At 45.3% G+C, this 24619-nt stretch overlaps 8 protein-coding genes across 8 annotated transcripts; 6 read left to right on the top strand and 2 right to left on the bottom strand.

Annotated features, from left to right (window-relative positions):
* Positions 1 to 644: 644 nt before the first annotated feature.
* FOIG_15648 (uncharacterized protein) lies at positions 645 to 2084 on the bottom strand. Its single transcript, XM_031217032.1, has one exon. The coding sequence runs from the start codon at positions 2005 to 2007 to the stop codon at positions 832 to 834; it is 1176 nt and encodes a 391-aa protein (XP_031053240.1). The 5' UTR covers positions 2008 to 2084; the 3' UTR covers positions 645 to 831.
* Positions 2085 to 3485: 1401 nt separating this feature from the next.
* On the top strand, positions 3486 to 5113 carry FOIG_15647 (uncharacterized protein; the record flags this gene model as incomplete). Its single annotated transcript, XM_031217031.1, has 2 exons — positions 3486 to 3749; positions 3800 to 5113. The coding sequence occupies 2 exons, from the start codon at positions 3486 to 3488 to the stop codon at positions 5111 to 5113; spliced, it is 1578 nt and encodes a 525-aa protein (XP_031053239.1).
* Positions 5114 to 10344: 5231 nt separating this feature from the next.
* On the top strand, positions 10345 to 10810 carry FOIG_15646 (uncharacterized protein; the record flags this gene model as incomplete). The annotated part of the gene is made up of 2 exons (XM_031217030.1): positions 10345 to 10506; positions 10613 to 10810. The coding sequence occupies 2 exons, from the start codon at positions 10345 to 10347 to the stop codon at positions 10808 to 10810; spliced, it is 360 nt and encodes a 119-aa protein (XP_031053238.1).
* Positions 10811 to 10858: 48 nt separating this feature from the next.
* On the top strand, positions 10859 to 11639 carry FOIG_15645 (beta-lactamase; the record flags this gene model as incomplete). Its single annotated transcript, XM_031217029.1, has 2 exons — positions 10859 to 11296; positions 11400 to 11639. 2 exons carry the CDS (start codon positions 10859 to 10861, stop codon positions 11637 to 11639), a joined length of 678 nt encoding a protein of 225 aa, XP_031053237.1.
* Positions 11640 to 11658: 19 nt separating this feature from the next.
* Positions 11659 to 12063, top strand: FOIG_15644 (uncharacterized protein; the record flags this gene model as incomplete). Its single annotated transcript, XM_031217028.1, has 1 exon — positions 11659 to 12063. One exon carries the CDS (start codon positions 11659 to 11661, stop codon positions 12061 to 12063), a length of 405 nt encoding a protein of 134 aa, XP_031053236.1.
* A 1702-nt stretch (positions 12064 to 13765) lies between these two features.
* Positions 13766 to 14666, top strand: FOIG_15643 (uncharacterized protein; the record flags this gene model as incomplete). Its single annotated transcript, XM_031217027.1, has 2 exons — positions 13766 to 13817; positions 13942 to 14666. 2 exons carry the CDS (start codon positions 13766 to 13768, stop codon positions 14664 to 14666), a joined length of 777 nt encoding a protein of 258 aa, XP_031053235.1.
* Positions 14667 to 16582: 1916 nt separating this feature from the next.
* Positions 16583 to 18745, top strand: FOIG_15642 (uncharacterized protein; the record flags this gene model as incomplete). Its single annotated transcript, XM_031217026.1, has 4 exons — positions 16583 to 16836; positions 17272 to 17710; positions 18457 to 18533; positions 18727 to 18745. The coding sequence occupies 4 exons, from the start codon at positions 16583 to 16585 to the stop codon at positions 18743 to 18745; spliced, it is 789 nt and encodes a 262-aa protein (XP_031053234.1).
* Positions 18746 to 19199: 454 nt separating this feature from the next.
* Positions 19200 to 20381, bottom strand: FOIG_15641 (uncharacterized protein; the record flags this gene model as incomplete). Its single annotated transcript, XM_031217025.1, has 3 exons — positions 19200 to 19361; positions 19410 to 19712; positions 19764 to 20381. 3 exons carry the CDS (start codon positions 20379 to 20381, stop codon positions 19200 to 19202), a joined length of 1083 nt encoding a protein of 360 aa, XP_031053233.1.
* Positions 20382 to 24619: the final 4238 nt, after the last annotated feature.

The raw sequence follows: 24619 nt of genomic DNA, 5'->3' as shown, positions 1-24619 counted from the left end.
GACTGGAGCTAGTCCCTTGATGTTACAGTCACTGACAGACATGTCATCCTCTCCAGGAGAACCTGTTCTCCCAAATTCGATAATTAACGGTCATAGCTTTTATACTTTGTTCCAGGTCATCCTTGAATTGTATATAAAGATAAGGCTACGCTCCTCTACCACTCTGATGCAGGCAGCGAGATGGTTTATGAATACATGTCAAGCACTTGTCGAAAGGCTAAAATTGACAGTGACATGCAAGTGGAGATTGTACGTAGAAAGGTGTAGTAAACTGCCTGAACCTTAATTCTCTTCAAACCCAAGTTTATTGTCACGGAATTTCCCGGTGGCTTCGCAAGTGGCATGTCAGCTACCATCACTAGTCGCAACGGCCGTTTCTATTGCAGTTACAATACCCCTGACGGTGACATTTTTTCCCTTGCCCTATGGATAAACGAAGCTGTCGATCTCTATAACCTGGTTTGCTTATTCCGGCTTACCAGGTCTCTTATTCCGAGAGCCGTTTACTTTGACGTTGAAGGAGGGAAGCTCGCTCCCTCTGCTCCATCCCCCTTTCTCATCACCGAGACAATCAGGTCTAGCTTGCGGAACTAACAGTGTATTGGCGACCTCCTCGGAAGTCCTACTTTTACTTTTACCCCACTACATGGACTCAATATCCTGTTTCAACATGGCAGATGCGCGGCCGTTATCCATCGGAGCGATCCATTACGGTGCCACAAAGCGCCTTTAGTATATATTGATGAGACTTAGAAGCAATGAGCATAGATAGAGAATATTTGCTACTGTTAATTTCTGAATAAAATTAAGTCGACCAAAGAAGTATTGCAGTTAGTTTCTGATATGTTCAATTCCCCCACACCAAACTCGCTGGATTGAACGCGTTGCTCGAATGTCGTTGATGGGGTCATCACGGAGGAGCACCAAATCGGCTCGTTTTCCTGGCTCAATCACCCCACGATCACTAAGTCCAAAGCTCTTCGCGGGTAGAGACGTTGCCGCCCGCAAGGCGTCAACCGTCGACATGCCGGCCTCAACAAGGAGCTCCAATTCATGGTGTAAAGCCTCTCCGTGGCGGATCTGAAACGGTGAGTCTTCCTCCTCGTTTGAATCTGTCCCCACCAACACAGGCACACCAGCACTGTATAGACGCATAACTGACTCTTTGCAATGCCCGTACGATTCAGTCCCGATAAACCATCTCCTGCCCTTGATGACGGTCCACAGGAGTGAGGGTTGAAGCAACAGTCGCACTATGGCGCTCCAGCCTAGAGGCTTACATATAGTTTCCATCATGGTTAGGGTAGGGGCGGATACCGACTTGTCAGTCATCATGCGTGTCACAGACTCATCGCCAAGTGCCTTATCCCGCGGGACATGCGTGATGACGTCTGACCTTGCCTCAAGCGCCATTGTGAAGGGAATATATGTCGCTGCATGGGTAATCACGAGCTTCCCTTGTTCATGAGCTGCAGTGACCAGGGCATCCAGCGTTGGCTGATCCGGCCCCGGAAGGTCGGCAATAACTTTGATGTAGTCTGCCCCCTCGGCTAGCCGGTCTCTCACAAAGCTCGAAGCATCTCCTGATCCGGAAACGAGGGTTTCTGGAGGAATCGGGAGTAGCTTGCTGTGAAGACTTCCGGGCGTTGTCGCGGGAATACATGCGCTTCGGATGTCGGTAAGGCCTTCACGGTTACGTAGTGCGTGTAGCTTCTCTGGCCACCACTCTCCCATCCCCAAGGCTGTGGTTACACCCCAGTCAGCCATTCGTTGCAGATGTCGTTCGCCTTCAAGGTGGACGTGCGAATCGATCAGTCCCGGAATGAGAACGCCGTTGGCACCGTCAATCTCCTGTGCTCCAGAAGCATCTGACACGATGACTCCGCCATCAATCACGACTGACGTGGGCGCGGTGAGTTGCTCGCCATGGAAAACTCGAACATTCTTGATGGCTACTTTCTGAGCCGTCGTTAAAGCATTAGATATGGGATCTTTTAGAGACGCCATTTGGATTATGGAGTGCCCCGTAAAGATTCTTGCTGTCGATATTTGTATCCACCTGCTTTGTAGAAATATGAAGCATGTGAAATTCATATCCCCTCAATTGCCGAAGGCTACCGCCAGATCATTTAAGGGATATTTGCCCAATTAGAACGCGAGAAGGAAATGTGCATAATTTCCTACCTAAGTTAGTCCACGATACATAATCCACAGTATTTCAAGTTGCGAACCGCATGATTGCTTTTCTCAAATTCCTAAATTAACTGTTACTTCTTCTTGTTGTTACTAACCAGCGCATATGACTTTATTGACTTTCTTGGCCTTGGCTACCTAACCCGGGGACCCTAATAAACAATGCAATTAACAGCGCTGCCTAGGCTAGATGGCAATAAAAGTACTTTTTGCTTAGTGCATTTTAATTAGCTATTGCCCTTATAGTAATTTAAATCTAGCCTTGAGAACTCTTTAGAGATAAATTATATTAATATATTAAATATATATTCAGTCTACTATCTAATTTAATTTTTATCTTATTTATTCATAATAGCAAACTTTCTATTTTTTAAATAGTTTTATTATATATTCCTGCTGCTACTGAAACTGAACAGACATTCGCCACCCCTTGACCCGATCCTACTTAACCTATTATTTTCCGGTCTTTTAACCATGCTTGGGCGCCAGATTACCGGTTTTCCAAGCTAGATAACGCGAAGACGGTATAACGGCGACGCGGGAAGCGAACATGACGCGAACACGGCGCGATTCGCCCTCGGAAGATTACAGGAAACCAACTTAGCTGCAAGGTAACGCGCATCGACAAGCTAACAAACCTTAAATGTAACCCCAACCCCTCGGAATTACACGGGAATTAAGGATGAAAATTCAAGGCGCGTAGATATGCTGAAGGAGGGATAAGGCAATTGCAGACGGAGATTGGGCAAGGTAATGCATATATAGCTAGACATAACATTGTAGAAAAAGAAGAATGGGAGAGAGAATAAAAGCAGAAGAAAACAAGATAGAAAAAAGAAAAGAAACAAATGCGCGTACCTGGTAAGCGGGTGCCATAGCAACTGTTGAGCTCCGACCGCTGCAGAAATGATGGCAAAGTGACATAATGTTATCGGCTGGGTGCGCAACGCTAAGGACTTCTTGCAGCAGGCCAGGCTTTCTAGCCATCGTTTTGACACCAGCTGCCTTTAACCAACTTAATTAGATGTTACCCTTAGTGACAGTATTAACATTAGGGCAAAACAATTAAGACTCCAAACCTTCTCCCTCGCGCACTCATTTCCAATGTCCAGGTCCCAAATTCCCCATTCATACCAAATCTCACCCTACAATCGCCTTCAACCTAGATATTTGCCTCTAGAATATCTCTTTTATCACCGCCTTTTGCTTTGTTCCTCGTGCCACCGCTTCAAGCGCGTATCGGAACCTACTTACTGTGCTTATTGCTGTGCTTTCTGCCCCGCCAATACACCATGTTCTATTCCGAGACTCTTCTCCGGAAAAGCGGGCCTCTTGCCAGCGTCTGGCTTTCGGCTACCTTCGAGCACAAGCTCTCTAAGAAACATATTCTACAATCGAATATCGCCGATAGTATAGCAGTCATTATCACACCCAGCCAGGCGCCTATGGCCCTGCGACTAAGCAGTCAGTTACTACTTGGTGTTGTTCGAATTCACCAGCGCAAAACGCGCTACTTGCTCGATGATTGTGATCATACTTGGGTAAGGATGAAGATGGTATATAGCATTCTCTCTTCCCTTCCAACATCATATAATAAAATGCCTAGGCCTTCCGACCAAGCGTTGAGCATGATCTTCCTGCCAGCCGACAACTTCCTGAACGCGAAACACTCACGCTTCCCGATAAGGTGATACCTTACGACGGTTTCGAGCCACCCCCTACTCTGAACGTGAACTGGCTTCTGTCCCAGATAGAGGAGGTAGAAATAAGTCCAATCGAACGCAAGCGTCGCGTCAGCTTACGTGACATATACTTACCAGAAGAATTTAGTCCTAGTCCTGACCTTGGCCCGCATGGGGAAGTGTTAGAGCCCATGGAAGGCCTTGATCTTGAACTAGATTTTGGTATTGAGCTTGGCCGAGAAGCGCCAGCTCCTCGCCCAATTCAGGAAGAAATGGTTAGCGAGCTAGAAGCCATGCCGCCCGAGAAAGAGGGCGCTGAGCGCGAACCATCTCTCGAACTAGGGTTAGCCGGGATTCCGATAGGTGGTGAGGAATTCGAGTTCCACCCGGCCGACATCAGTCGCGCTCGAATCACCGAATCCCCTCTCTCTGAGATCGACGAAGCACTTGCTCAGGAGGTCGAGGCCGAGTATGACGCGATCCGCCAAGCTGAACTCCACGAGCCTGAAGAAGAACACGTTGTTATGCGGCGGCCTGAGCAACGCACCAAGAGACAGAAAGTTTTGGTCCCCGATGAGGAGATTACTCTATCCAGTGCCCAAATTCGGGAGCAGCAAGCTAACCGTGACAACATTACTAAACCTACGGCATTCCTCCCTCGGGACCCTTTCTTGGCCACTTTGTTAGATATGCAAAAAAGCGGTGGTTTCATTTCCTCTATTATGATGGAAGGACGAAGCTCCACGTGGGCACCCGAACTAAGAGGGATGCTCTCTCTAGATGCTATCCAAGCATCAAGAGAGCTAAAGCGGAAGCGCCCTATTGAAGTCCCTGAAGTTGGGCCCGAATACGGCGTTTCAAAGTCACCACGTCTAGAACTTGGCGACGAGACCATGGCCGGTGAAGAAACGACTTTGGAGATCCCCACCTTCGAGGAGATCACTGCCCCTCTGTCTTCCCCCGCCGAACAACCCCCTATCTCGATAGCTACCGAGCACGCCATCCACATTCTGCGAGACCAATTCGGCCCTGAAGTTGCGAGCAGTCCCGGCAGGAGAGCGACCGCATCTGTCGTCTTCCAAGACCTGCTCCCCGAGCATCGGACTACCAAGGCCGAGGCTACTAAAATGTTCTTTGAGTGCCTGGTGCTTGCCACTAAGAATGCGATCAAGGTTGAGCAGGGCCCAGGGCTGGGAGATGATATCCGGGTGTGGGCGAAGGAAGGTCTTTGGAGATGAGCCAAGTGATATGTGAGTGGCGAGACATCGCACCCATTGGAGCAGTCTCCCATACTGTTAAAATACAAAGACTACCCATGGTTAGGCATTTTTCACGCAGCCGTAAGCAGCGGTCGGGACGAAACAAAGACCACAGGAGAAAATAAAACACATTTTTAATCTTATTAAGTTTATATTATCTATTTAATTAAATTAATTAGTAGTTAAGATAATTACTTTATTTACTTTATTATTACTTAAGTATATATAATAAGCAAATTATATAAATAAGTAAATTATATAAAAATCTTAACCTTTTTCAAATAAAATATCTTTAATTAATTAAAGTTAGTTATTATACTTATTTCTAAAGGCCTTAATACTCCTTTAATAAGCTTTTATATTATAAGTCCTATTATATAAAGTATATTATATAGTTTTATAACTTATTATAGTCTTAATTTAAGGTCTGCCTTATAGGCCTAAGGTATATATTATATATAAGCTTACTTTTAAGTAGGATTTATATTAATTAATTATATATTAATTAATTAAATAGTGTATGGCTTGAGGCTACCTCACGGTACTCAATGAATCAGTTTCTACAGCATGGTTTCGAGCTGGTAGAAGATATTTAGGTCGGTGAGGGCAAAGTTAATAGCCAGGGGAAGAAGGAGGCCGGCGGCGATGGGGTTCTGATCGCTTGTATGATCTGGTGGCCAGAAAGAATGAAGGAGACGTTTGCAAACAAGAGTTAAAGGACTCTAAAAATTGTTGGACATTACATGATGGTAGTATAGTATCAGCTCTGATGCCGGCCTTACTCGATCAGACGCCAACGTATGCTACCCTAGTTAATATTTCCAGCTTCTTGAGAGTGAGCTAGGAAACCAAGAATGCCGATGACAGCAGGCTAGGAAGAACAAACTAGGAAAGATTAGCACGTCCAAACGAGTATCCCATATCTCTGGTGACTATTAGGTTAACTACCTACTTTTCTTTTTCTTTTTTTTTTTTTTTTTTTGGACAAATTGAATCTAGCATACATTCTTAACTTCCTAGCTGAGAAATCTAATATTAGGGATTCTAGAAAGACTATTTGATTGCTGATGGACTGGTTTAGTCGAGTTTACAATGCGTTTGAGGAGAAGGTCCTATTCAAGAGGGGTGACTAGGTATAGGCGAGGTAGCAACAATTTGACTTGTCTTATAGCAATCGTGCAGACCGTATCCGTAGTGTCTGTCGCCCGCCTTGACAGGTGCCCTTCTGCTCAATAATAACCAAATAGTTTTGCCATTTGCACCGATTGCAGCTGTACGTAGAGCACTTCCGCCTTCTGATATTTGCATCTCTATCCGCTTACAAGATGGTTGGCACTGATTGAGCATTTCCGAGTATAGCTGCCAGCCGGGGGGCTTGCAATTGTCCTCATTAATAGCGTCCCAGTATTTATCACTCTCGCCCTGAAATGCCTCCAGCTTCATACATCCACCACTCAATCATGGGTTGAATGGTATTTAGGCTGTTTCTGATACCACTCTCCTCGTCTATCAGAATACAGATTTCACGGGATCCTTTTTGACAACGCTGTGCGACCCATTTGCGTCGGCAATGATAGTGTCACAGTCTTCCTGCACGTGGTCTAGCGGAGAGATCTAGAATCTCTCCGCTGCTTGAGACACGCATACTCATCGAGGCAGCAATCCGCATTGTCTTGTATGTTATACCATAGTTTCTTTGCCATTTTAAGAAAGAGTTTCAGCTATAGCACCCATGTCCTACTTGAGAAGCAATCCAAAGGACAGAACAGTACTGTCAGTCTATCTATCGTAAGCAGCAAAAAGACCACATAAAGCCTCAAGATGGCGGTTAATGAAGAAGCCCAGCTAGGTCAGGATATCCAGCCACACATCGTCTGGCCGTAGGATCAGGTAGGAGTAGTGATTGTACCTTTTAAGCACACCAGAACAAACCCGTTAGTCAAGTTGGTAATGTCGTCTTCAAAGTCATCAAATGATAATTGGGTAATAGATTTGGCTTTAGCGTCCCCCTTAGGACATATGTCCATAAATTAGAACCGCCAGTCAGTTCTTGCAAAATCACATTTTCGTATAGGCCTAGGGTGGCTTCTCGACGGTCCGACCATAAGGGGCATTTTTATAATTAGTCTCTGTCTGCCGCTATTCTCATTTCGAGGACGAAGCTGTCTAATCTGCAGGTCGCCACGATGGTTCACAATGGCGTACAGTCAGGCTAGTAGTGCGTCGCGCACGGCGGTTTGTCGCGTTGAATGTGCTGAAAAGGGTGGAGGGCCAGATCTATTAAGTTGAATTTTTATTTCTGCATCAAATCCTTGCATGAAGCGGTATTAGAGAAATAGATTGCTTGTTTTCAAATCTCTCCAAGAAGGGAGAAACCCCTCTCCTGAATGCAAGAATAAGAATGTCCTAAGAAAGGTAGAGCCCATTCATGTCAGTGCAGTAGCAGTGTCTTGGTAAAATAAACCTTGTACCTCGTGGGTCTCTGGATATCAACACCGGGTGGCAAGGTAAACATCTCGGAGGACACAATAGAGACCAAAGACAAGAAATGAGCTCTTGGGTACTAGATTAACTATTAAGTATAAGAACGAACCTCATCTTGATTGGACATGTGCCTTCCGTATCTGACAATTCCTAGCCGCCGATTTAATTAAGAAGTTAAATACGGGATTAGGCAACACTGGACAAAGCTGGGTTCTATCAGCAAAAATCTTTAACTCTGCAGTGGACCTAGCAACCTGTAACAAGATGGGATTGTATAGAATATTTCTCTCAAAATCTGTTCAACTTATGCAAGGAGTCAAAATCTGAGACGCCAGGTCCCTCTGTACAACGTTCTACAATCTTTTGGTATCTCTAGCCTATTTGTCGCCATTGCTTCTCTGCAGCCCGCACATGGCTAGGAAGCATACGACACTGGGGAGGGGTTCCACCAAGTAAGCATGACTTACCGGAGATAGCAGGGGTATTATATTAAGGGTTAAAAGAGACGACTACGATTCACGGGCTCGCCTATTAAGGGTCTATTAAGTGGACAGCTTCTGTGCTTTTCCTGACAATTGGCGTGATAGAGGCTATGCGTTTAGTTATGCCAACTGCAAGCCACTGGCTCATATTAAGAGTCCCGTTAGTTCACAATAAGCGTTTCCCCACTGGAGCTGGTTTCCGTTAGAGTCTCGGGGCTACACAGTAATCGTATAATCCTCTCGGCATAAGAACAGCGAGAACCTAACCTTGCAGTCACTCTCAGTACCTCTAAATTTAGCCCCTTAACCTTCATTACCGCGGTGATGACCACAACAATTTCCCCGAAGGCATATCTCACCTCGACCTCCTCTACCGTCTTGGCCAGTTGCATTACAGCTGTGCCCGGTGTGCAAGGCTACATGCCATTCGACTCGAAGACCTGCAACTCCAGCCATCATTTTTACTCGAGCTTTACTGGTAACCTTACCTTTGCCATAGTCTTCGGATTAAGCGCCACTGCCCACTTGATCGAAGTTATCACGTTTAAATAGGTCTAATATCCATTCCCAGAATATTTAGGGAAGGGGACATTGCTAAGTAAAAGAAAGGAAATTCTGCTAGGTGGTTATTATAGGAGGGACATAGGAGGCTGGTGCATTCATTATGCAAATGCTCGGCTCCCGTGACCAACAAGAGGAACAGTTTGCCTTTTGGGGAATGCTTCTCTTTATTTCGGCACCACTCTGTTCTCATATTACCAATTCACAACTCAGATCCCGCTGCTAACCGTTAAACTAGGGGTGAATGCCTTTGTGTATATGACAGTCGCGTGTATGGTACATTTTAGGATGAATCCGTTGATAGATATTCTATGATGCTTGATGTCTGTTCTACTACGTAGCCATCGCATATAAGTTCACCGTATTATGATTCCTGACCATATCCCAGGTACCAAATTAGAAATTTAATAATAACTTTGCATGATAAGTCTCGGGGATATCTGTTCTGGCTTTAGAACTTCTAGTGATAAGTATGAAACAGAAAACAAGGGCTATGCTGACACTTGGTTCGCATGATCATAGTCGCAAGAAGGTCTAGGCTCTGGGAAAGAGCTGGGACGTGCCAACCTGGGGGTTCGTTGTGATAGGTGAATTACAGCGTATTTGAATGGAGCGTCCCAACCGTAGCTGGCTAGATTACGTATTTGCGCGAGGGGGGATCCCTGGCTGTGGTCTAGCGCCGTTCCATGGAAGCAGCCTCCTGATAGCGATGCGACGAGGAGCGGCCAGCATGTTGTAGTGGCGAGTATTTATACCTATCCATTGAGCCAGCATGTGCCCTTCCTGTGTACTACCTATACGGTTGTTTGATGGATATTCTTAGCCGCCCAGTTAACAGGCAGCTGACCCCTTCGTCAAGCTGATGAGTGCATATGGTCTTATAGGTATGGCCGCATTTACGAGTCCGTGTCGCATCCCTATTGCAGCAATGTAAAAAGTAAAGTCTTGAGTTTTCTGAAGCACGGCTCTTGTTGTAAATCAGTAGCTCGCGGTCAAAACGAAAGCAAGGACCGGGCATGGCGTAATAGGCAGCTCTATTGTGGATATTTTCTCAGCTGGGAATTCTCCATGAGGCTCTCCTGGGCTTCTTGCTTCCTTGGGGATAAGTTGACGGATCCTTCTAGACCTGCTTGAAACAAGGTTTCATCGTTCCGTTTCTGCAGTCTCGTAGGTACTCATATCGTGTTCTTTGATGTTTAGTTAAAATTGCGGCTTTGTGAAGGGGAAGCCTCCAACACATGCCAATAGCACACTCGGTGAAGTAAACTGTTATAGTGAGGTTCTTCGGTCCTTCTACAGGAACATGGGAAAGCCGAAAAACCTACGTGGCCCTTGAGATTACTCCGAATCTCTTCTTTAATTATCGAAATAACTTGTAAGCTAATCCTGGAATACATTAGTCACATATATTGATATCAACGACGCGTTTTAGTTTGATAGGCCATAATCCTGGGTCCCTCAGCCACGATACTTGTGAATCATGAACATAAACATTATTACGGCTACACGCAAACACGACCCATTTCAGGCGTATTTTGCCTAGTTCTATCTTACCTATGAGTATATGGCGCATGGCATCATGCTGGCATGGAGTCAAACACGGTTATTCTTCACTTTTGCCTCCTGACTTTCGAGTTATCTGATCAACATATAAGTGGCATTAGTGGTGTATAAATATACACCATGCTACAACTTCGGAACCGCATCGCAAGCCTCACGATAGGTTCCTTCACCTTCTGGGGTGTAACTGCCCAGTTGAACGTTCGCATTCCGCTTACCAGGGAGGTCGACAATTTTGCGACAGAGGCGTTGGATAATTGGAAAGTCGCAGGTTTATCCATTGCTGTTGATCGATGGCAAAGAAGTCTTCGCAAATGTATGCACTTGACTCCCCTACGCTATGCGTCATCGACTTAATTTCATGAGTAAGGACGATACTAATACGATATAGGGATACGGCTTTGCGGCATTGCCTGATAAGTCAGTCACACCGGAAACGCTTTGGTACACCGCTTCGACTACAAAGGCACAGACGTCCCCTACTCTAGCCCACCTGATCGACTCTGGAAACTACCCGGCTCTCGCCAACGGTTGGTCGACGACAATCTCCACAATCATTCATGACGATTCCGTGCTTCAGGACTCGTAGGCAACGGAGCATATCAGCTTGGACGATGCTATAAGCCATCGCACGGGGATGGCAGCTCACGATAAAGCCTACGAGGGGCTAGTGAAAGGAAAGAAAGCCAAGCCTAAAGATATTGTCCACAACTTAAGGAATCTACCTTTAACCACCGAACCATGGGTCAAGTACTCTTACACGAGTTTGACGTATACCACAATCTCACATGTTATTAAGATTATCACAGGCAAATGGCTTAGAGACGTGCTGAAAGAGCTGATCTGGGCGCCGCTGGATATGGACTCAACCCTTTTCGATCTCCAAGACGCAAGCCATGCCCCTAATCAACTTGCTTCGGGTTACTATTGGGACACAAAGGAAGGAAAATACGGTGAGGTTCCTTTCATGAACGTTACTGAGCTCAGCGGCGCCGGGGAAATTTTCTCAAATGTCCTCGACTTCGCTAAGTGGGTAAAATGCCTACTTCACGAGGCAGCTCCATTCTCCAAAGAGGTACACAGAGATATAAAGTCTTCAAGAATGATTGAACACACGCAGCTGGATGGCCCCAGCGACATGGTGACATATGGACTCGGCTGGCACCACAGCCTCTAAGGGGCATGTTATGTATTCTCACAGCGGAGGGGTGCACGCTTATGGAGCCCAAGTCTATTGGTTGCCTAGTATCAGGTATGGCGTCGTTGCGTTCGCGAACACGGCCCTTACTTCAAATGCCGTGGAGGAAATCCTGGCATGGAACTTGATCCAGGACCGACTTAAAATCCCAGAGAACGAGCGTTCTGATGTCAAGTCTAAGTCCGACACGCCTTCCACTGTCCTACGAAATATTTACTAATTAAGAGAGATGTAAAAAGATGAAGGAATTAGACCCTCCTGCAGATGAGGCTGTTGGTATTCTCTACCCTGAGCGTCCTCAGCCGCCGTTGCCGCCTACTCTGAACATTACGGAGTTGGAGGGCATATCCTACGACCCAGGGTATGGACGGATTACGTTACGGGAAGAACCTCACCCTGGTGGATCAGGTGAGAAAGCTTTTGTCGCAGACCGCCACGACGTGACGTGGAAGCACCAGATGAGGCTGCATCACGTTTCCGGTGACTATTGGATTATCTACCTGCCTGTTTTGGAGAATCCAGGGTATATAGTCGAGTTCGTGGCTGGGGAGTTCAAGATCGGGAGTAATGGAAAGGTGGCTGGACTGCAGGGGGGAACGAAGAGGCAATTATTGGCTGTTATTAGCCGTAACGTGGCATGTTGACCCGCATACTTTGTTAGTATCATATTGTCCTCCGGCAGACTGGCCGGCTCCGCGGAGATCCCTTAATCATGGGTAGATGGTATACTACCAATTTGACCTTGAAGAAGGAAACGTCTTACTGTATTACAAGTATCAACTATAGTCGAGACTTGTTTCTTTCCTTATATATTATATACCTATTTGTTGTTTTATAATTTGTAACAGAAAGTGTAGATGAAGTGGCAAAAGTAAATATTTTCTCGACCGATATTGCCTAACTATTTTTAAACTAGTACTGCCTAAAATGCAAAGCTGCAGTAATGAAAAACTAGTTATGCACTTTGCAAGCCATCTTTCTTATTACCTTTGTTGAGCTGAGGTGATGATCTGCAAGTTTGCAAGGGCAGCTCAATAACTGTCGTCTGTTCTGACGAGTCCTGAATGTTACTCATGGACCGATCCATGCTTGTTGACATGAGAGTGCGGCAGAGGATGTCTTTCTGTCGTTGTAGTCTGATGGTTGTTGAAAATGCAGATGTCTGCGGTTGACAATTCTTTCAAGTTGGGCTCTGATTGCAACAGCGTGTCCGCAATCAGAGAAATACACGATTCCAAGGAATCATTAGTGCGAGCACAGACTGTCGTCAACAAGTACTTGCATGCAAGATGCAGAGGCTTAGCAAGGTGATGTTAGGGGCCCAACAAAAGAAAGGTCGCCCAGCAATGGAATGTTCGAGTTTACTCACTCCACGACAGCCGCAGCTGACACCACTGGAGAACCTACCAGCCAGTTGGTGGAGGTGTGGGGTAAATGTGGAGAGCCTGGGACTGGTTTAGCCTAGAGAGTGGGCAGCATCAATGTAGGTTAAATACAACTGATTACTTGTTATGACACGATTCTCCGTGTGCAGACGGCATTGCTCTAGTCCAAACACATTCAAAACAAGCTTGTGGAGAAACCCGACGCATAAAGATTGGACCCCTTAGTTGTGTGGAACCCTAGCAACAACCAGAAAGCGGGACTTTCGCTCTTTAGTTGTACAGTACGGAACCATTTTATATATTTGCGACCCTTGTAACCTGTATTTTGTTTCTGGATGGGCTTGGCCCATCCCTCGTAACGGAGCCTGTCATAGGAGTAATCTGATTGGTTATTTCTGAGTTACGCCGAGATTACGAAGATTGGTGTCCATCTGTCTCATTCCTTATGCACAGTCATCGCGGCTTGTTAGACGAGACGTTAGCGAGACAAAATTTGACATCCCGTTGCCGTTTCTGCAGGTATGGTGTGCATTCTCGGTTCTCGGTTTGTTGAGACACCCCGACTGTCATAAAGTCAAATAAGACATCGGTTTCTTAGAGTGCAGATCTCGTTAAAGCTAGTCTTAACCCCGGTCGTCTAAGATTGCGATATATCGGCCACGAATATAATATTAAAATGATGGTGTATTGGGAGGAGTCAAGGCCTTTGGAAGTCTCCCCAAGGGCTTAAGGAACGGGATTTGAGGCATGTCGAATTTACACACCCTCCCTTGTGCATATTTCTTGGAGGCTTGGGACATGGAGGATACTAGTAGTCTACCATCGCCATGCAGGTGGCTTTACAAGTTTGGGAGAAGAGGGATACACTCGCACAAAGGCAGAACAAGAAAAATAGGATATTTAGTACCTCCTGCCCCGCCTGCCATCCTTTTTCAGTCGACTTTCCGCCTCCTCATACACAATGAACATGATCCAATCATTATCAACAGAGCCCGCGAAACCCAAGCGAAACAGTAAGTTGCCTCGTCTCTTTCTTTCATTTAATGCTATGGATCTCCGATATATTTTATTTAACAGAAGTAAAGGGAAGGAAAGCAGGGCAAGCTATTATGATCATACTAATATAGCGTTGTTTAGAAACCAGAAGGGTTTCTACCCTTACTCCTGAACAGCTCGCCCGCAAGAGAGCCAACGATCGAGAGGCCCAGAGGGCGATACGCGTCCGCACCAAAGAGTATATAGAGCGGCTAGAGCGCGAGCTAGCGGAGCTCAAGAGCAACCAAAGTCGTGATCAGACCATCCAGGATTTATTACGCCGAAATACGGCTATAGAGAGAGAGCTGATCCGAATCAAGGAGATTATGGGCGCGCCAGCGGCCTCGTTATCTTGCCATGAATCAGATCCAACTGCACGACAACTTTTATTTCCCGACAAGTTGTCAACAACAGCACCACAACCAACAACAACAACAACAACAACAACAGTTTGCAATGGCAACGTCAGCACTGGTAGCGCTGCCATTTCTAGCACTCACAGAGCACCATTCTCGGGGGACTACAACAGCCACCACGACTATAACCAACAATATATCCCCTTGTCTAACAACTGCGAATCCTTGGCGAGCACCATCTCCTGCGCCATCCCCTCCAACATCTCTACCTCCTCAACACCAGGCGACTATAGTGTTAGAAATATCCAGACCAGCATGACCACCTCGGTCCTTCCCTTCAGCAATACCAGCTCCTCAAATATTTGCACTATATATGATAAGGATGTCATCAAGGTAGAGTATATCGAGGTGGGCTATCTCGGCGCAATACCCCAAGCGCTTCATCAAAGTGATATGAGGTATGGCAAGTAGATCAGTCATAATGAATATCTAGAAGCCAAGTTCCTCGTCAATACTCCCCCGCTTTATCCCAACACCCCTTACTCTCAACCCTCCGTAATGCATCACTAGCAGTAGCTATCTGCCTGGAACATGTAAATAATGTACTATACTCAGCCACATTCGTTAGTTCAGTAAATTACCCCGGCAGTTGAAACTGGTGCGTATCCACATGGATGTCATCGACGTGTCGCGTTGACGATCTTCTGGTCAGCTTCGGCCATAACTAACGCCGGCAGACCCAGGAGACTAGGCTACGATGACCTGCCACATTATGGGATACGCATAACCCCGCTCTCTATGCTCTAATTCTATACCCCCATATGATGCTGCAAGCCACGAAGTATAAACCACTTCCAAGCTTAGGGTTACATCACCAAGAGACTCCCAGATAGCTGTCATGTAACTGGACAAACCTTGACATCCTAAGACAGTATAAATAAACCATTTGGGATTAGGTGATCGACCTGTATTCTGCAATTGTAATATTCAAGGCTAGTCTGTAAGATGGCATATTGTCATTGGTTCCGTCCTGGTATTAAATAGCCACTCACCGCCTGTCACGGGTGGACTTTGACCGCCGAGTGATCGTCGTAAGAGGGTCGGAGTAGGCCGGAGGCGAAGGCAGCCACTTTTCTTGCTTGCTAACAGTGACAGCTCTAGCAGTTTGACCAAATTAAAACCCCGGATGTTGTCCCTGTCGAAGATTACGACTGCAGCATATATACCGTTAACAAGTCATGTTTAGCATAGAGGATACAAGGGACATAAAGCTAACTCATGATGGTTGATGTTATGATTTTGTCTCATTGGAAATGCTACCCAAGGTCCAGGGGAACTCTTGACGCCCTGACTTCACACTTACAGGAAGACCTTCCTCCTTTTCATCTAAGATTAGATGAAAACTATGAAAAAGAGCGTTCTTTCTTAATTGTTGTTATTAAACTAGCTGTTGTAATAGAGTTTATTTTCCCCTTGATGATTGTAGTTCTCAGGAGATGGACTTACTACGTTCACAATAAACGAGGCGATGTTACCTTGTGGGTCAGGCTAGACAAGGAAAGGCCTAGGCCGCGAGTCCTTTCGCCATTAGACCGCGGTCTAGAACTCGCGATGGTACCGAGGTTTGAAAAATCCAGTTTCAATGACATATGGCCATCTTCACAGTAATGTACCGTCTCACAGTTTTAACTTTGCTGATTGTGTTATTTCAGGTCAGATCCTGTGCATCCCACTCCTTGCTTTCCTTGAGCATCAATTTCCTTAGCCTGGCAGGCGTGCAATAATAGTCACCGCAAAGGCAGGCAGTATGGAGGCCACGGGTTATATTTTCAAGACTAAAGGTATGTAGACATTAGCCAGCCTGAACCAGTAGTTCTTGAGCCAAGAATGCTAGTCAGTCCAGAGAATCACATCTAGCTTGTCACTTAGGAGCTGCATGACATGGACTGCGCTGCCTGAAGGGCCTTCAAGCACCAGCAAATGGTTGTGGTGGCCAGCTTGATGGAATGGAGACGCAGCAAAATATGACCAAATATGAATAACAAGAAATTTATGAATGATAACATATCAAATAACTAGACAGATAGCAATCGCAGGAAGCCCCAGTGCTCTACAGAGTTAGGTGGATGTACAGCTATTCTTATACAATAAACCCCTCACCCCGTACCTTGCGCAATCTTATGTCCCCGATGAAATAAACGTAATTTAACTTTGGACCGCCTGTTGACCGATGGAGGGAAACAAAAGTGCCGCAAACATGCTAGCGCACTTGGCCATACGAGTCCTTCCGGGCGGAATGAATTTATGCATTTATTGACCACCATTGCCACCCCTGTTCACACTGGGAATTTTGCATGCCCTCGTTCGTCGTTTCATGGTGGACCAAAATGGAAGATAAATCTTCAGTGCTGGCGACTACTCTTTCGTCAGATCCAAGCCACGGACAACTCTCCTGCAAAGGTGACAAAACATGTCAGCCTCCTCATATTTCGATTGATGTCTCAGCCCGACAACTGTCGCCGCCTGACGACTCAGCGGGACATCTCTATGAATTCCACTACTTCGCAAAGCTACCGGCGGAAGTCCGAAGCAAGATTTGGAACCTGGCGTTCTCTCTATCTTCACCTCGAATATACATTCCGTACGCACGCCGAATAGAAGGAAGTGGCAGGCAGTATCCTCACTATCGACATGACTTGCCGGGACTTATGATCTTGAGCAAAGAAGTCAGGGAAATCGTCATCAGAAATCGAAAACTTTCTCTCATATCGGGCAGGTATGATATCTGTAACTTGAAATATGTCGACCGCATATATGGCTGGGTGGATCCAAAACGCGACTTACTCTATATCGATCTTCATCGGCGCATCCAAGGTCATTTTTATGATATCGAAAACGTCTTTGAAACTGTAATTCTCTGTCCAAAGAACATCGGGAATGCGCTTCATTTAGAGGAACTGTCTCGTTGGTCTACAACACTATCTCATTTTTATTCCTCAAAATCGGGCCCATCATATTTATCGAAGGTCAAAGAACTACAACTCGTTTGCCGATCATACAACCTTCCAATCTCTAGGTTTTCGGTCGGATCACAGAACGACTTTTTGGTCTTAGACCTTGATAAGGAGAATGATGTAGATTGGCTTTTAGCATTACGGGACCGTTTTCCAAAGTGCGATATTCCTTGGGATGTTATTGAGAATGATTTTTGTCGAGAAAGAAACCTTGATTGGCAACTTGGAGTACTTAACGATTGGGGTACAGGAGTAGAGGAGTTCGAGGGTCAATATCATATTCGCCTTGGCGATGCCGACAGCAAAGACGTGCGACATCTTTCTCTGCCAACGGATGTGCAAGTGGATGTTTTGGATATTGTCAATGATACTTGGGTTGATCCAGATGGTATATCGGATAGTTTACATGGCTATTTTTGGTTCATGATGCCATGGGTGGATTATGCGACTTTGGTCAGTCAAATTTGGGCCTCATCCATCGGCGTAGCAACATTTCCCGAGGTACGACGGGTTGTACAATTTCAACTGGAAGGTTAAGGCACACGATTGACAGCTTCAGGACTGAAAAAACGTATGCAGTTTTAGATGAGTTTCGCAAAGCTGCCCTCAAGTCAATTGATCACATTAGGACCTAAATCCGATCTGAACTCACAATTTGCCTTGTGCATCTGATATGGTTTATATATGATTAATGTATGATATATCATACCATATGCGAAGCTATCTTTAGCCTTGGGGCCTTGTCCTTAGGCTCTGACTAGTCCTGTTGCTGCTTCATAGCCTCCCTAGACTAATACACCCTCCCATAACCCAGCTCCTCAGTAGTTGGACCGACTCAATGCTCAATCCAAGCAGAGAATGCCGCTTTAAGGTGAATGTAGGCTTCATTAGACCAAATGCCCTCTCACCCGGCTGCCAAGCACGGAATAGCAAGGACATCCTACGCAAGTCTTCTCAAACGTAGGAAGAGTTCTCTTAATTAATTTACCACCAAATAGGATTATCCGCACGCTCTGGTCCAAGCTTATAATATCATTCAAGCTCACTGCCTGTTACTGAGGGCTTTGGCAATAAGGCTTGAGCAAGGCATTCAGAACACGGCAAAGTCTATATATAATACTCCTAATAAAAGGAAAATATAAGCAGATATAGTGTTAAGATTTTAACTTTGGTAATAGTAGTCTATGTCGTAGTGTACTGCTCTAACTCTGATTATCCAAAGTAGAGAAGCTTTAACATAATTACAGACTCCAGAAGCCGTTCTTTACTACACTCAATATCAGCCCACGATAAGCTCGTGGGGCACTTACGTCTGTGTTTATATGTTAGTGTTAGCAGGTGATCAAAACTACCATATCTACAGCCTTGAGGTCTTGATAAATATGGTAACTATTGTGAAAATCACTTCAACTAGGCTCAATATGTGGAAAAGGAGTAATAGGTATTTATAGCTAGCTGGTATAGAGTTTCCTTACGTTTCGTTAGTCACTGTCAGTAAGCGTAGCTAATCTCGAAAGGAATAAGCCTGTTAAGTGATATATAAAGGCATGGTTACTGGTATCGCTCTATTGATGTGAGACTCAAGAGGATCTTATATGTAAACCAAAATCTACTCTGCTTAAAATAGTCCTAAAGATGCGTAAATGAAATAATTTAATAAATAACAGAAGTGCTGTGGCCCTACTCGCCAGTTTCTAGGCATCCATAGTGTTGCAAATAGACATACGGAAACAAGCCAACGTTGACAGTCCAAAAATCAAGTATTGGCACAGGTCTGGATTACGTGTTGTTGGAAGGATTGCGGTATGAGCGAAGCTAGCCTCGAATATCCACCAATCCTTAACGGAAACGTCCCCTAGGATGGTCTTTTAGTGGTGGATGCCTTTTAGAATATCTTAACTGTAGTCGAGAAATGATACGGAATGGTGACTCCTGGGCCGAAGCCACCCTGCAGCAACTCTGAGCCTCGCAGCTGAAGTGCTTTTTCGGGTTACGGACGGATCGAACTTGCTTTTATTTGACGCTTATTTTTTAGTTTTGCATAGTGTAAGCCGCATGCGTTACACAGTGTCCTCATTCCATTAGGTCCGCGGCGCCATTCAGGGGTCTGGGTTCGGCCGCAATTTTGGCATCTGCCAGTTCGGGACGCACACTGTCAATACGTCAGTTTTTCGTTTCCCCCTCTAATAACTAGACTTACTGCCATTCGCTTCGTGGTTCCTGTCGTGCCAGATGAGGGCTGCATAGCATATACAGAAACAGTTGCATGGTTCTCCTCCTTCATCTTGGCTCCTTCACTAGCCCGCTCATTCTGAATCGATGTTTGCACGAAGTCCTCAATATGTTCTAGAGAACGCTTGATGAGCTCCATGTTACTCAGCATGCTACTAAGTTCCCATTCCGTTGGCAGCCTTTCTAAGATCACGTGAGCCCCGTGCTGCTCACAAGCAATTCGATTATACTTTTCAGCATAGTTAAGAATGGTGCGGGATGAGGAACTAATCTAGACATAGTCAGTTCTGCCGACCTTGCATTGGGGCTCATGTTTACTCACTTGACTTAAAGAATCTCGGTAGCTCCAGCTCCTAGGGTGTCTCTTGACTGAGGCGTCATATTCGGCTTGAGTAGCAAAGTCGTGCCTGGGAGGGGTTGGATAAGGGGCAAGAGGTATCTGGCCAGGAGGCAGTGGGCGGGGTTGAGAGTGAATCGGATCTGGAGGGAGGGATGGCGGAGCAGAGTGAGAATGTACTTGTCTGAAAGGAGGATGAGTCTCCTGCGACTTCTGCTGCAGGGGTTGGCGATGCTGGGATAGAATCTCCGCCTTGACTGAGGGACTCTGGTAACAGTTAGATACAGGAAGAGGCGATTGAAGGCTGGCGAAAGGTGGCGGTAGAGGATCCGAGACGGCAGGTAGGGTATGTTGTCGGGGAGGGAAGGGTGAAGCTGAGAGCAGTTGATGCAATAATGGGTTCTTCCCTGTCTTAGGTAGCGTTCGATGGATAGATGCGAGAGGCAGGGAAAGTCCGGAGTCAGTCTGGACGCTGGAGAGAGGTGTATGAGTACAAGTGGCTGGCTTAGTGTCTCGAATGAACTCTGAGATGGAGGGCAGTGGCTGCCGGTTCGGAGACAGATGGTAGTCGGCATACTTTCGGGGTACAACAGAAGATGTCATACTGGAGACCTGAGCACCAGGCGATGAATGAGAATAGTCCGAATATAAACTGATTCTATTTTATAGTGAGTGGTCGGTGTAATAACGGTTCCTGTGACCGTAGTAAGAGGGTGCCTAAGAAAGTCTTCTGAAAAATTCGCTGGACATGGACTAGCGATATCGATGATACGAGTACCGGTATGGTTGAGCAAGACGGTTTGTCTAGAGATGGTACTGCTCTGTGAACGAACCAACTGTTATTATAGACATGACTGACACAATCAAGAGAGGATGTTGTGGCAGCTCTTATATTGGACTTCAGATCAGATAGATGTCACTGGCTAGGCATGACAACCAAATCGATCTGTCAACTACTAATGTGGCCTAGCTTTACAAGGGTCCGCGGAAATATTACGAGTTGAAGAAGCAAATAACCCACACGCGAGAAGCGCCTCTTCAGGCAGCAAGGATTTACCGCGGCTGATAATATTCAGTAAAGAAGGACCCCTCCCCGCTTAGTGGGGAAGAAAAAAGAAAAGAGAAACAAAGATCCCGGAGTACATAGCCGTCCCCCCGAAATTCTGCCTCTCTACCTATTTTCCATTTCGTCATCATGTCGTTACTTTATAAAATTGAGCAACATAATGCGCAGTCGGGAGTGAACAGACCAATAGTCAATATCTACGTGGCTCTGGCTGGCGTTAGCTTTGTTTCCTCGTCTCTGGTATGGAATTTCTTTATTAACCACTGCAATGCCCGGGCTACCATCTTGTCTGACTTTCTTTCTTTTTAGAATATGTGGCGCTTCTTTCTATTCCTTTTTGTGGCATAACATTTGGGAAAGCCAGTCACACCGCTCGTGTCATGTAATAATGTCAGCACACGTGGAGTACGTGGAGGGTTAAGTATTTTCATAAAGTATTTTCAACCAAATCCCCAAACAAATTCTTCGCAATTTGATTAATGAATGTGGATTAAATACTTAAAGGAACACAGGCATATAGTGCCTACAGCAATGAGATCTTTAACACCTGAAATTAAGCCAAGAATGGGGCATGTCATCGTGCCTTTCAATACAGAAAACGCATTCTCATATGAACATATTGTTCCCGACACCACTAGAGCTATCCCAGCCTTACGCGTCCATTGTCTTGTTTGACAATAAGTCATCTGTGGGTAAAGACGGGCTAGACAACTCCTCAAAGATGGCGCAGTTAACAGCTGGAATATCCCGGTTGCGAGCAACAAAAGATCCTAGCCTGGGGGAGGATGCCACCATCAGAAGTGTGTATGGATCGGGTTCCTCATTTACCCATATAGTTACGCGGAAACCCCGGCAGCAAAGTATGGTAATGTTCCCAGGCCGCGAGTCAACAACATCGATTTCCCCAACGGTTAGGACTATCGGCCTCAACTTAATCGGGATGGAATGCATGTAAGATTTGTGAAAGCGCTAGCAAGTGAGACTTGTCTCGGAACCAGGGCTATGGGACTTGACGCGCATTGACCCCCTCTTACCCGAATCCCTGGCCACTGGATCTCGTTTTGATCTCATCCCCGGGGAAAGGAATGTGAACTGCTAATGTAACGCTGGTACTGGCGCCACTCAGTCCCCCAACAGGAATATATTGGCTTTTAGTCTTGTGTTGGGCCAGCATCTATTGTATCTAGCCTGTGTAGACACACCATGAAGCCTGCACCTTCACCTTCACTCTCTACAGGGAACACTGTTGTTTTGGGAATAAGTATGAAATAAAATAAAATAAAAATCTGTTCTTGGCCAACGCAATAACAATCCTAATTCCCCGATAACGACTGTTTTAATTTTCACATCCGAGGTATGGGTAATAGATCCTCAAACAAGCTAAACTGCCTGCCAAATCTTACCAGTTAGCTTCTGCAAACCGTCTTTAATAGAACGATCTAGACTCGACATGGCTGTGACAAGGGTGGGGAAAAGGCGTGATGTATGTTCGAGAGGTAGTTGTACTCTGAGTTGGCCCAGTACTATCTCCATCCCCTAATCGTCGCTGAAAGCGGTGATTAACGGCTGCCAAAGTGTATGCTTCCGAATCGGACCTGACACGGTAACGTGATGTTAGGTTGCTCGCAGTAGTGGGAATAATTTCTTGCGGCGGCTAATAGCGCTGACAGAAGCATGTCATCTATGCCATCACATTGGTGGAGGTGTGCTCGGTGGCATTGCCTGAGTCATCCTTCAATTCTTATTCTTCAGAATAAGTCTGAATATGTGCCAGTGAGGAAAGTGAAATTGATAGGCGTGGGACCTCGCAAAACACATGATCGGCAGTGTTTACTTATCCCCCAGCTCCCTTTCGCACGAAACTCTGACCCAGGATAGGGCGTCTGCTCCTGGAACCCAGTTCCCGAAGAGTAAGGAGGGGGCTTGTATTTAATTTATTTCACTAGTCAGTTGTCCATAGTACTACTATTTTCACCTGCTGACTTTACTACAGAAAGCTGCATCGGCGCCAGGAGACAGCATGGGGTTGTGGAGAATTCGTAACCAGATCGAGATCGGCAGCCATTACTTAGGTAGTATGATTTGATGGGGGAGATCAGGGTCACGCCGAACATCAGGGTAGCTCCCTGTCAAATCCCAGTTTTCAGCCCGAGGCTGCACGATACCGCTTGGAAATTGCGTCAAAGCACGACGACACATGATATAGCTCAGCTGTACGTATTGCGGCCCATGAGCCATGTAACCCTGGTGGAGCCCAGAATCTCGGGGAGGCGGGGTACAGGCTTGTGCTTCGAGTTGGTTGGATTCAGGGGTTTGGGTCAAAATGGGGACATGGTGGAAATGAGCTTAGGTCAGGAAGGGCAATAGAGTGGGAACAGACAACAAGCCGCTTTCTTCTGTTACAGACGAAAATTACGTGCATTTCGCGTCATGGTTTATCATGGTCCGACATAGCGCCGAATGGATGCCTGCAGATGATCAATCATCTTCACACCTCGCTCGGCCGCCCTGACCATGGGTCATACGTAATACTGTATTGGGTTAAATCGGTGTGCCCTATCTGCACCCTGAGGCCTTAGAAAGTCCAGATCGCTACGCTAGCGGCTAGATGCCTGACCCCAACCCTGCCTCCTCTTCAGGGTTTGCTCTGAGTATAGACATTCTACCGCTAGAACGAGGCGTTGGTCAGACGAGCCGGAGGTTGTGGTTGGGAAACGCACCAGATTGATCTCATTATTAGCCCGAGTGTGAATTCACGTCCCCTGGACCCCTACTTGATAAACCCTTCAATTGGAGTCGCAACGCAACGCTCTATTGAAATGCCTGTGCCCGCACATAGAGAATGTAAACCTTTTCCCTCTTGACCTCCCCATGGGCTTGGGTCTATTACATGCTCCGTTAAGCTGGTATTTAGAGTCGTTCGATCGACATCGATATCTTTTTCGACGGTATAAACTAAATTATACATAGCCACACACTAGGGTCGGAGATTGCATTCTTCCCGAATCCCTTGGAACTAACTTCCTAATTCTCTGACTGGCTATTTTGCTGGTACAGCCACTTTATCCACTTATCTGAAACTTGAACTTAGACAGGAAAGCAATTTATATCAGCTGCGATTCTCAGCAGCTTATCTAATCCAGACCAACTGAAAAATACATCTCTTAACATACCTATAAAGTTGAGCAGCTATTCTCCGTGTATAAGTTACCCTGTATTAGCTACTTGCAAGAGACAGGGATTATATTACTCCTGGATTTATAATAAATAATAGCTATTATAGTTAAACTACTTTAAGATACTTATAAAAAAATTATATTAATAGCTTATTGGCTTTAAACTTATATTATATTATAATTTTAAATAGCTTTAACTTAGTAAATTATACTTTAGCTATTTAAATAAGTTAAAATTATTAATATATTTTTCTTTTTTTAAAGTTAAAATACCTATTTAATAATATATAAAGTAAAGCTAAGGTATTAAAGTAAAATAATAAAATAAGATATTTATTTTTAATATAATATAATATAAGGTATTATATATTATATTAAAAAATATAATAACCTTAATATTAAGTCTTAGTAAATTATATAACTACTGCCTAAAACCTTAAGATCTAATTAAATAAGTAGCCTTAATTTATAAGTATAAAGAAGATATTTTCCTTATTTTTAAAAGGCTAAATACCCTTTTTATTATTACCTTATTAAGGTAATTATTACTAAGGCTTTAATATTAAAAGGCTATATTAAAATAAGCTAAAAACCTTAAT

Source organism: Fusarium odoratissimum (genome assembly GCF_000260195.1).
Source record: "Fusarium odoratissimum NRRL 54006 unplaced genomic scaffold supercont1.56, whole genome shotgun sequence".
Taxonomy (NCBI): Eukaryota; Fungi; Ascomycota; class Sordariomycetes; order Hypocreales; family Nectriaceae; genus Fusarium; species Fusarium odoratissimum.
This window is presented reverse-complemented; position numbering and strand designations above follow the sequence as displayed.